The sequence below is a fragment of the Grus americana genome, chromosome 25 (genome assembly GCF_028858705.1).
Source record: "Grus americana isolate bGruAme1 chromosome 25, bGruAme1.mat, whole genome shotgun sequence".
Lineage (NCBI taxonomy): Eukaryota > Metazoa > Chordata > Aves > Gruiformes > Gruidae > Grus > Grus americana.
Genome location: NC_072876.1, coordinates 3,412,647 through 3,424,966, shown reverse-complemented (window position 1 = coordinate 3,424,966; position 12,320 = coordinate 3,412,647). Strand labels below are relative to the sequence as shown.

Below are 12,320 nucleotides of genomic sequence, written 5' to 3'. Positions count from 1 at the left end.
CTCGCCCCCAGCTGCTGCGGCCCCACCGGCGCGACACGGCACGGCACGGCACGGCACGGCACGGCCCTCCCCGTCCCGGGCGGGCCTGCCCGCTCCCACAATGGCCGCTGCGCGGCGTCTGCCCACAGCCGACATGGCGCTGGCCGCGCTTCCGGCCCAGCCCAGCGGCGGCGCCCAGTCCGCCGCTCCCGGCATGCTCCGCGCGGGGCCGGGCCGGGCCCAGAGCTGCCAAAATGGCCGACTTCGAGGACCGGGTGTCGGATGAGGAGAAGGTAGGGAGCGGGCTGCCCCTCCGCGGTGGGCTGACACCGCTGCCCCCGCAGCACCTGCGGGAGGGTGGGGGGCGGAGGGAAGGCTCGGCTCACCCGGTGCCGGCGGGTCGGCCTGCGGCCTGGCCTGGCCTCGCCTCCCACCTCCTCGGGGCGGGCGGGCCCCCCAGACCGGCCAGGCCGCCGCTGCCCGGGCGAGAGGCCGCCGGCCAGGAATCAGCGGTTACTTATCAACGCAACGCTTTGCATTTCGATTTCCTTATTGCCTGGGTGCAGCTGAGCTGCCTCGGCGCGTCTTTGTATATAATTTCTGCTCTTCGGCTTTCTCTTCCCAGACTAACAAATTTAGCAGCGTCTTTAAAAGGTGCTGGGAAACCTACTCGGGTCCAAAACACCTTCAGAGTGTGTTTTCACGTTTTCTGCTTGCCCCAGCTGCTGACAGCGACTTTGATGTAGATCCTACAAATTATACTGGGTGGAAGGGACTAAGCAGAAGCAAATCGAGCCATGTTTTTTTTTAGGAAATGAAGAAATGAACAGATTGTTCCTCTTGCGTAGGAATGTGGAAAAATTACAGTCTTACAAGTAGCACTGAGTTTCATGTAACAAACAGGTAGCGCTTTCTGCAAGTCTGTAGACACTAGATACCTACAAATGGTAGTTAAAAATCCACCGCTACTCCTCCTTACATCATAAAAATATTATGCATAGCTTTTTCTGAAGTGAGGCATTAAGGCTTACAGGTCTTTAAGGGTCCTCGAGTTTGGAGCCTGCTTTCATTTTTCTCTCAAACAGCCAATTTCAGCATCATTACAGCAACAATCATTGTGAAACAAGCAGACAGAGCTTTAAAGGTGCAATTCATCCTTTAGTTAATATTTTAGATTACATGAGTGTTGTTTGAAATTAATATTCCAGAACAGAATTCATACAGTCTTTAGCACATTACTGAAATCTACCTAGTGCTGTATAAAAACAGTTTACTCTGTCATTTGGCTAAATTTCATTTGAACGTCTAAAATCAAAGGCATTGTTACAGTTGATGTGAAAACTAAAACACAAGTAAAGCTGTATCATGTTGGCAGTTATAGTGGTACAGGTTTGAGAGCGAAGGAGGTGAAGTAAATTGGTAATCTAGTAAGTCCGTAACAGAGCTGGAAGGAGAAGTGTAGTCCCTGTTTGTAGCCTATACTTAGGCTGAGTCTGGGGATGACAGTCAGTGTTGCAAGAACCTGGGGTCACTAGGCATTTTTCTTCCTCTCCCGCTGCATTCACCTGGAGTCTCCAGTTCTTTCAAAGCACTTGTGGGGAAGACTTGTCCTTCAAGAAGAGGCCATGCAGATCTGTGTGTGCCCAAGTACTTTGTTTGGCGGAGTAGATGGGATTTTGCTTGAAATTGGAGTTTACGTTCTACTTCATGTAGGCAACCTCGATTCAATTTAAAGTAGCTCCATGCCCAGCACAAGTAGAAAAGGATAATCTTGGGTGAGGATCTGAAAAAGAATCATGCAGCAAAGGTTAGTATCCATTTTATAACCACTCAGGTCTAGAACTTCCTTTTTTAAGTCTGAGTTTACCAGTGCTTTAAAATAAAACAAAGAAATGAAAAAATCAACAGAGCAACAAAATTAATTCATTCCACCCACCCAAACCTCACTTCTTTATTCTCTATAGGCATATTTTAGGTAAGCTAAGGGATTCATTTTAGTTTAAGGTCTAGTGCAACGTTCCCTATTGTCTACTTCAGTTCATTCTGCCTCCATTTTACCAGCTTAAACTGATGGTTGAGCAGCTTCCCTCTCAGACACTTTCCCCATTTTAGAAACAGGAAGTTCGTTTTGCTAGTGTGCTGCGAGCTACCTGAAATGGCAGTGATGGCCAGGAAGTAGGTCAGTTTGCAGAAAGTCTTATTTTCGTGCTTCTGCAAACGAACATCCTGCCACTTTGCTGACACCACTTTGAAACAAATCAACTCTAAAAACCAACAGCAACTCACATGCTTGACATTTAGAATTAATTACCCTGCAGCCGGTTTCCTGCACTCCACTCCTGATTTCAATAGTTTGAGTTAAAGGCTTTGTATTTTATTGCTCCACAGGAGAGGCGGGGCTAGGGATACTTCATAAAAATGAACACTTTTCAGTTGCAGTGTTTCTTGTTTATGGCTGGTTTTGTGATAACAGAATCCCTTCTGTGTGGATTTAATTTTGTTCACCCTTGCAAGTGGAAGACTGTAAAAATCTCTCCTGTAATATTTGTTTGGGTTTTGGATCTGTTAACGAGAACCCATTGACCTAAAAGCCTATTAAAAATGGTCCCTTTTATGAGGGTTCCATGTACCGTACAATTCTGCAGCCACAATATTGTTGGATAAATTTATAAGATACTAAATGTTACAGCTTTTTAGAGGCCTTATTCTTCCATCTGTTGAAGCACCTTATAAAAGGAAATCTGTTCATCTGGGGAGTTAAATTGCAGGATGTATTCTGGTGCAATCCTCCCACTGAGAGGCATCGCAGCATGAAGTGGTACGTAATTGTAAGCGCTTTAGCACAGCGATATGCCTGTACTAGTGCTTACTCTTGCACTTTCTTAGAGTAGCACATGGTGTCATTTCAAAAGTCTTTTCAGCCATTTAGGGCTGGCTCTCAGCAAAGTCCACAGAGGATATGAAGCAGCAGTGTCCCTCTTAATTACTACTAGGTTATCTTCATCACCATCCCAAGTTTCTGATAGTGAAATCTAACAGGATTATGGCAGCAATGTATCCTAATTACAGTTCTTTAAATAGTGAACATTTTCAGACAGAGCTGGTTTTAGGATTGCTGTATACTTACCAACCTTATCTGAAAAGCAGAAAATTAGGAAAAAGTGGCTTGACATTCTGTATTGTATCAATTACACAAGTTACAGACTTTTTAGTTTTCCATTTACATTGTGTAATTAAAGGCATAAAGAATGTATTTTTTTAAATAGATGCTAATTTGGAAAACGATCTATTTTTATCTGAAGCTCAATCCATTTAAGGCAGAGTTGTTACTTGATACTGTTGGAATAAGGCAGTATACCCTTTGTTTGGAAAGGTGTTTATTTCCTTTCATGGCTTGCTTTAAATCATTATGCGACAAACAATACAAACAACAATTTCTAATTAAAACGAGGAAGACTGTTGAGAGAAGCAAGTTACTTCCAGCTCTGGCAATAATTCAGCTGAAGCAGTTCTTTGGTTTACTGCTCAAAATGAAAAGTAGAAAAAGTAATCAGAGTTTTAATGAGCATTGTTCTGCAGTCATCTTCAATAAATGTCTAGTTGAGCAAGAAAGGCTTATTGCACAGCTTTATTAGCTGTGCTTATTGGAAGAAGTGTGACGTTTTTATTATTCTAAGGGAGAGGTTTAATTTTGTGACATTTCCTCTTTCAAGTGTTCCAGAATGATTCAATTCCCTTTGGTCCTGTAAAAACCATAGAAGATTTGATTATGAAAACCATAAATTCTTACTAATTTCAACAGAATCGATACCTAGACCCCCTAAATTCTAACAATGCAAGACATGTACATTGGATTTCAGAACACAGTGCAGTTTTATTACTTTTTAGAAGAGAATGGGTTTTTCTTCTGTAGCTTCAAAGTTTGCAGACATTCAGGTATTTTTGTGCCTGAATTCTTCCACTACCGTGAGACTTCATGTCTGGACTGCAGTACAGTTTCCAATAAAATACTACTTCAAGATGAGAGGAGTAACATGCTACAGAATGGCACAGGCTGTGTGTCTGCTGCTCAGGGTTAGAAGTAACCAGGGCAGCATTAGAGAATCAAGGGGGAAAAAAAGTAAATCCCCTGCTGAAATTTGGATGGTTTCATTTGGAGGTTCTGTGTGACTTCCTGGGTTCATTTTGGCACTTTCCGTCACCCCCATTTCTGTCAGTTCCCAGCTTTTCACTTTGTCTCTCCATACTGCCTTCTGTGCTCTGAGCACACCAGTGGCTTTTCAAAGTCCATGAGGCATAATTAACTCTGGAAGCAGTCCCATGGCAGTTGATGTAATTGATTTACTGCTCCATTTCTAGAGGGATCAACCTCTCACCCTTCACACGCTGTTTGCTGTGAAGCAGTGGCATCTCCTTCAGCCACTCCACTCATCGGCAACAAACAAGTTGCATCACAGGGAATAACAGTGTCTTGCAACATATGTCAGACACTCCTTAGGGATGTGGTTGTGCTGTAGTTTACCATCTAGTTACAGTGCCACTTTTACTGCAGCTGTTTCTTATTCTTTATATATCTTGGCATTTAGGTTTCTGATTACTAGCAAGCATCAGGAAAAAACATTGTTTAGGAATGTCACCAAGAAGGGTGGCTAGGCAGCATTCATATTCATTGAATAGATTAGTACTATGCAGATCGAACAGTTCACGTTTTTACAGGTGCTCACGTGAAGTTTGCACTTCTTCCTGATTACATGTGGAATTCTTCTGCTCGGTTACACTGAGTCTTGTGAGACTATTTCCATTTTGACAATGTATGCCTAGATTTCTCCCTAAATCTGGCACTTTCTATGACTGTCAGAGTTGGTTTTGTTGGTGAATTGCTTCAGTGTAGGTTGCAGTATGTGTGAACTCAGTAAATTGTCTTTAGTTTAATTACTTTTCTGCTTCATTGTAGGTGCGTATAGCTGCAAAATTCATCACTCATGCACCCCCTGGAGAATTTAATGAAGTATTCAATGGTAAGTAAATAAGGAAAAATGATCAGTGGTGTTTTCTTCATGTTTCATCTATTGTAAGAGTCTAAGGCTGTGTCACAATATACTGCTTTTAAGGTTAAGTGGTGAGGGAAAAGCATGCTGTCATTCTGTGACTACATGTGCTTAATGAAATGATTTAATCATTTTAATGTTTGCATTTGTACAGTTGAAAGTGAAATGCATAAAGAGAAATACTCGATCAAAAAATTCAATAACCTACCTGAACACTCTCTTCTCCAGATGTCCGGTTATTGCTTAACAATGACAATCTTCTCAGGGAAGGAGCAGCACAGTAAGTACTAATATTTCAAACACAAGTCAAATTACCATCAGTCACGCATTTGTTTTCTTACACCCATCATTCTGTGACAAAGCAAGCCATTTGTTGTATTGAGAGCAATTTTCTGTAATTCCTTATCCCCCCCAGCAAAATACATAATGGAAGGCATGGATGATTCTTTTTAAAAGCCCTAAATTGGAATTTGTGCTGTAGAGGCCATATAAAACTGACAGGAAGGCACTCTGCCAAAAAGTTTAACTCTGCAGCAGTGGGAATGTCTGATCTTGTTGAAGCATGATTTGTAAAGCAAGTCAAGCCTAAAATACTTAGTAATCCTTAGCCAAAGTTTAGAAAAAGAACTGCACTCAAAAAAAAAAGAAGAAAAACTTTTTAAAATATCTTGTTTACTTGCACAGGCTCATCAGTAGGTGCTTAAAGTTTATGCATACAAGCTTTTTGATGTTAAGATTTTACTTCAAGCTAGGTGACATGTCAGTCAGCAGGTCTTTACATAAGAAAATTGTTGTAAATAATAGTCTACTCATTTGTTTACCTTGCTGCTGTCTCAATTGTAGCTGAGGTGTTCCTGTTTTGCCTTGGCTTGCTCATATTCCCCCAGGCTGCCTGCTGTTCTACCTTTGAACTCTGTACTTTCCTGGTCATCACTAAATAAGCCTGGCTTTAGACCTGGGTTTTTATAGCTATCGTCAATAAAAGGTATTGAAAAATCCTTTGAGTGCTCGTGTGTATTATTTGCCAAATTAAGTTGAATTTTTCTGTAATATAAGTCCCACCATGTGCTTATTCTTGAGTCAAAATGAACGTTCATGTTCTTTTCACTCTTCACAGTGCATTTGCACAGTATAACATGGATCAGTTCACTCCGGTGAAGATAGAAGGGTATGATGATCAGGTAAGAAAACTTTTTACACTTGAGGTTTGTATTACTACACTGTGCAAAAACAATAAAAATGCTGTTTCAACAAGATATTGACTAGTTTCATTCTACTCACAAGTTATCACCTCTCCTCCTTTCCCCCCACGTCATTACATTACCAAACTTTTGTTCTTATAGAAGCAGCATAGGTGAAATGTTCTCTTAAAGTTTTGTCTGATACTGCCTAGTAACTCTAATTCATTGTTCCTTAAGTAAAGCTCCATGCTGAAGTCATTGGAGTTCTACTTAGAGTAGGAATGATTAAAGATTACTGTTTATTTAAAGCTCACTTATGAATCCTTATGTTGCTACCTGCTTATAGTTCCCACTGACAATCAGTAGTAGATTTTTTAATAGGTTGTTTGGTTTGGGGTTTTTATTATTTTTAATCCATTCCCAGCGACCCTAAAAACCATATTGTATCTTTGATTATCTCTAATACTATCCAGTCTATGCCAGCAAAATTATTTTTTTTTTTTGGAGAACAAGCAGCAAGTCCTACAGAAGATAGAAAGCTGGCCTGACCATCTGTTCTATTTGCTGAGCCAAGTACTGACCTAGCTTTTCTGGTGTCCCAGATATGTTCACGGGAGGCAGATATTTGTAAGAGGGCTGTCCATAGAAGTAGCTTTGACAAGAGAAAGTTACAGTACAACCTGAGAAAAAAAAAGTTTGGGACGCTAGAGAATTATCGTGAATAAGGCAAAGGAGAGGGAAGGTACGGTGCTGCTTTGCTGTGTACTTTAGTTTGTGGAAGCAGCCACATCTGTATGCCCTTCTTGACTAGAAGGGGAGCTATTGCAACATGGAGCATGACAATAAATGGTAAATTCCAGAGTAAAATTCTTTATTTCCTTTAGAAATGGGGAAGGAAAACAGCAAACATACCTTTAAAAGCGAAACCACCTCTTTGTATTGTTACGTTATGCTAAATATATACGTTATTATTATACTGCCATTTCTGGGACAGAAGACTAAGTGCAGTATTACTGTGAAGAACAGAGAGTTTACCTACAGCCTCCCTACAACTACTCTTAGTTGAAATTATGACTGAAAAATCCTTGTTTCTTTCTGTGATATAGCTCGATGAAGTAATCTGTTGAAACATCGGTATCTATTCAAATAGTCAGTGAAAACCACAAAACAGCACAATTACAGCAGCATAAGCGTATCTTAATTTCAACTTATTTTACAGGTCTTAATCACAGAACATGGTGATCTGGGCAATGGCAGATTTTTAGACCCAAGAAACAAACTTTCCTTTAAGTTTGATCATTTAAGAAAAGAAGCGAGTGACCCCCAGCCTGAGGACACGGAATCAGCTTTAAAACAGTGGAGAGATGCCTGTGACAGTGCACTGAGAGCTTACGTGAAAGACCATTACCCCAATGGCTTCTGTACTGTTGAGTATCTGTCTTGTTTCACTGAGAGGTCACTGCTCCCTGCCAGTCAGTCCCTTGAGTGGACTTTGGGCTGGGCAGTGCTGTTTGAATTCTCCATCCTCACTAGCCATTTTGCTAACTTTGGGATAATTTCCAAAGAGGGTGCAAATATCTTGGTATGCACGTGATGGTAAAGATGTATTAGATGTTACTTTTCATCGTTGTGACTGCCAAGCACCTCAACGCCTGCAGTTAATAAAAAGGGAGGCATCATTTGCATATAGGTGCAGATGGAGGTGTTGGGCAATGTAATTTGTGGTGTATGTTGCCAGTGAGATACCACAGTAGCAAGCCTCCACGATGCTGCCAAGAACAGAAATTAAGAATGGCTTTCTTCAGTTCTTGGGCCTTTTTAACTCTTTTTCTAAATACAGGTTTATGGTAAATCTATAGATGGGCAGCAGACAATTATCGCCTGTATTGAGAGCCACCAGTTCCAGCCCAAAAACTTCTGGTAAGACTATTTCAACATAATGTCTTTTCTTCCTTTACTGGTCCTCAAACCCATCCCCTGTCTTCTGACACAGTGTGAAGGGCAAGTAGTCTTGGGCTTCCCAAAAAGTTCTGCTGCTCATGCTGTAGTGTGTTTTCCTTGCACTTCCCTAAAGCCTTCAGTGTGGCTCGGTGACCTATCCAGAGAGAAAGGCATTAGCAGAGCTAGACAGAAACCCTCTTACATGTTCCAGAGCACAGGCACGCTGGAGCTAGTCTGTACTGAAGCTGCATTGTATTCAGCTGTGCTTCAGGAATTTAATTCAGTGCCATGTAAGGCACTGTAATATCGGTCATAAGATGACAGCAGAAACAACTTTTGTTAGTTTGGTTCTTTCTGTAGTTAGAGCTTTTTGGAAATAGTTTTCATGCTTTGATTGTTTTTAGGAACGGTCGCTGGAGATCAGAATGGAAGTTTACCATCACACCACCAACAGCTCAAGTGGCTGCAGTGCTTAAAATCCAGGTGAGTTACTTTTTCTGGCAATGGCAGGAGAAGCCATGTTGTGCTTCTCTTACATGTGCATTCAACTCAGAATGAGATGCTGAAATACAGCAAAGATGTCCTTCTCAAGTCAGGATGCTGTTAAACTATACAATTCAAGAAATTAATTCTTAAAACTAGTGTTTTGGACATCATCTACAATCTGGCCTGTGGTTTATTATATAGCATTACCCTATATGCCTCCAAGTCTGCTTCACTGTATAGGGCTAAAACCTATACCATGAATTCTTTTATAATTGCTCTTATTTCAACTCTAGGCGTTTACTGCATTAACATAATCTTGAACAGTCTTGACAAAGAATGAAACCTTTTAGAAAATCCATCCTGCTTTTAGTCTCCACGTAAGCAGAGAAGACTGGCACAACAGTGTTGTTGTGCCATTCTAGTAGCATTTGGGGGCTCTAGGGATTATTAAGTGAGTGTTAATGATAACCTGCGTTTTGTCTCTTCTTTCAGGTTCATTATTATGAAGATGGCAATGTTCAACTGGTTAGTCATAAAGATATCCAGGACTCCATACCAGTTTCAGTAAGTATGCTAAAATATTTGTTACGATAAAGCAACTATTTTATTTCTTAAACATCTTGTGAAGCATGCACTTCTATAACTACATTCTCTTGACTTTAAAGTAATGTAATTTTAGGGTCACTAGCCAGTGTAGTTGTAGCGTTTAGAGTTACATGGGAAACCCAGATTCTCAATTGCTTAAGGTTAGACTGTATTAGAAAGTACATTCTCTACTGGAAAGCTTATCTTAGGAGTTTCAGTGAAAAAGGGCAGAATATGCTTTTCCATCTATGCGCAAGGGAAACGAACAGCAAGAGCAGTGTACTAAGGGAAAATAACAAGTCCTGTAGTACAGTAGAGGGAGCAGTCACAAAATCTCTGTCTATACCATGAAGGTCTACTTCCCTTGTGCTCACTAGGGTGCAGTCCTGTTTCAGTTTGGAGCACAAGCTGTAGCCAACACATAGCTCTATCTTGAACCTCCCAGAGACATCCCTAGCGAAAGGAACCCAGCTATGCAACCTGCCATGTTAGCCACTTCATCTGTTCTCAGAAATCTATTGTGTAGCTGTTGGAAGTTGCTCTTAAACATACAAAAATATTTTTTTTTCCCTTTGTAGAGTGATGTCCAGACAGCTAAGGAATTTATTAAGATAATAGAAAATGCAGAAAATGAGTACCAGGTAAGATCAGTGGTTGTTAAATAAATGTGGTGGAATCCTATCAGTGTCCATTTACAGTTAATGGAAACATGGAAAATTGACCTCTAACTCTGTTTCTGGCTGAATCTGGTATTGACTGCAAGAATTACTTAGAAAAGGGCAGTAGTATTTGCTTAAAGAATATAGTTGTAAAACTATATGGAATTAATAATCATGTTTGCTGTATAGTGACTTTAAAGGGTTACAAATGGTGCCTGGAACAAGCATGGAAGGGGAGTGGGTGAGTCTAAATATTTTCCTCTGTGACAGTTAAAAATACTGAAGAGGAAATCTGTTGGACAGCTTTTTACATTTGTCCCAGCCTCTGTGCCAGGAGACTCGCTGCAGACAAGTCAGTGAAACACCTAAGGAGACACTGCTACATTCACAGGGGAGATTAATCAAAACCCTTTTACTTGCACACACAGTGGTGACTGCGTTATTAATTAGTTAATAGCGTGCCTTCGCCTCGTAGAAAGGGGTTTGTGGCTTTAACACCAAGTCATGCTTTCTCAGAGTATCTTCTTAGTACTGTAACTGAATCTACTTGCCGTTGCAGACAGCAATCAGTGAGAACTACCAGACTATGTCAGACACCACTTTCAAAGCCTTACGCCGGCAGCTACCCGTCACCCGCACCAAGATCGACTGGAACAAAATCCTCAGCTACAAGATTGGCAAAGAAATGCAGAATGCTTAATGCAGAAATAAGGAGATTTACAAAATGTTTGTGTGCAAAAAACAAATGTGGTCCTATGCCAAGTAGATGGTTTCTAAACCAGTGCAGCATTTTTCTAGGGCTTTCAAAGTTAACAGGTTTTCTAGCCTCAGAGAGAACTGTGGAACAAATAGCGTTGTCTTTGTGTTCTGTGTTTCTTGCCGCATAAACTTCCTATTGTGACTGCATTTACTGGTAGGTCATTTTAATGAAGCCACATTCATGGTTCAGAAGTATAGCAGTTTTCAATCACTGATTGTACCGGTTGGAAAACTTCCTAGCTGGAAAAGCCCTATTGCAAATACAGCTGAGGGTGCAGAGCATTCCCCTTACCCATATACAGCACGCCAGGTACTCCAGTAAGTTTGTCAAACCTGCCAACAGCTCAAGGCGCTATGCTGCAAGATAGAATAAATGCAAAAGACAGTAAGTCTTCATATATCCTTATTACTGACCTCCACAAAGCGAAAAGCCTGCAGGCTTAGATTTTACTGTATAAAATGAGTTTACAAGATCCTTTACAGAAATCCCTACACAGCTAGCTCTTCCAGGGACGTAATTTTTTTAATCTGAAGATTTGAGCCATGTTCCCTTAAAAGTGAACATTTTTTGCTCTCCCCTCCCTCACGTATGTACGGTTATCAGACATCTGCATTTTTACAGAACTACAAGTTTCTCTGTTGAGTCACTGCTGATCCGTGTAGGCTGGATGGCGATTAAAAATGCAAATGTCTACGGAATAATAGGTATGTTGTGCTTTAATGCTTTGTGGCAGGTTCATAGAATTTGTATCACAGGTGTATGGATGGATAGTGTACAAAATAAATAAACTTGCACCAAAGTGAGAGAAAAAACCCTTTCCATTTTGTCTCAATTGTGGCCAGTTTTTTGTCATACTTAAAGGAGATTTTGGAATTAATCTCTTCATTGCTCTCAATGCTTGCTCTATGTGACTTTGTTTTTCTTGAAAATCAAAAATTGCAGTCCTGAGGGGAGGATGAAGAGGCACGCGATTGCCTTCTCTCAGTCAGCATTCGGAACATGGATGCGCTGCAAAGTGAAACCCCTTTGGTGAACTCACTTTGCTTTCTTTGCGCGTGGTTATCAACTGGGCCTTCTTGCAGGTTCTGGTTTTTTAAACTGGCTGGTGTCTTCCTGTTTTTAAATACACGAAGCAAGGGATTGGGAAGATAGGGATTGGACTGCCTGTGCAGTACACTTCAGGTACAGTAATTCCACAAAACAAGCGTGTCTATCCTTTGTGAGAAGTTTTGTCTAAATAAAATATATTTGTATTTGCTGTTGAGACTGACCATTCATCCTACTGGCATCCTCTGTATCGAATAGTCGAGTAGAAATACACCGGTCTTTGTTTTAAAGCCGTTTGTGTCTGTTCTTTCATGGTCTCGCTTCTGTTAACTCCTGCTGAAGGCAGATCTACAGGTCACACCCCGAGAGCAGGCGTGGTATTGCAAGCCCACGGGTGATGCTCCCACCCTTGTGCAGAGACCAGGAAACTGGAGGCCAAAGAACTTTCAAATTACAGTCACACAGCTCTAATGAAGCACTTCACCCAGGGAAAACAGCGGACAAGGTTATTCCACTCATCGTCTGGATCTTACTCTAACACCTACCTCGCCTCTTCTACTCGGCTTGTGAAACACTTAAGTGCCGGGTGCGCCCTACGCTGGGCAATGCAGGACCATCTTCTGGAGGATTTGCA

General features: G+C 41.2%; 1 protein-coding gene across 1 annotated transcript; it reads left to right on the top strand.

Annotated features, from left to right (window-relative positions):
* Positions 1-118: 118 nt before the first annotated feature.
* On the top strand, positions 119-11,976 carry CAPZA1 (capping actin protein of muscle Z-line subunit alpha 1). Its single transcript, XM_054803550.1, has 10 exons — positions 119-272; positions 4,934-4,997; positions 5,256-5,307; positions 6,145-6,208; positions 7,428-7,634; positions 8,049-8,128; positions 8,554-8,632; positions 9,128-9,199; positions 9,799-9,861; positions 10,439-11,976. The coding sequence occupies exons 1-10, from the start codon at positions 234-236 to the stop codon at positions 10,577-10,579; spliced, it is 861 nt and encodes a 286-aa protein (XP_054659525.1). The 5' UTR covers positions 119-233; the 3' UTR covers positions 10,580-11,976.
* The last annotated feature ends 344 nt before the right edge of the window (positions 11,977-12,320 follow it).

Excerpts from the sequence above, each read along its gene's own strand:
- CAPZA1 (XM_054803550.1), top strand. The coding sequence starts at position 234 with ATGGCCGACTTCGAGGACCGGGTGTCGGATGAGGAGAAG. Across the intron at positions 9,200-9,798 it reads AGGACTCCATACCAGTTTCA|AGTGATGTCCAGACAGCTAA; the intron begins GTAAGTATGCTA and ends TTCCCTTTGTAG. Across the intron at positions 9,862-10,438 it reads ATGCAGAAAATGAGTACCAG|ACAGCAATCAGTGAGAACTA; the intron begins GTAAGATCAGTG and ends TTGCCGTTGCAG.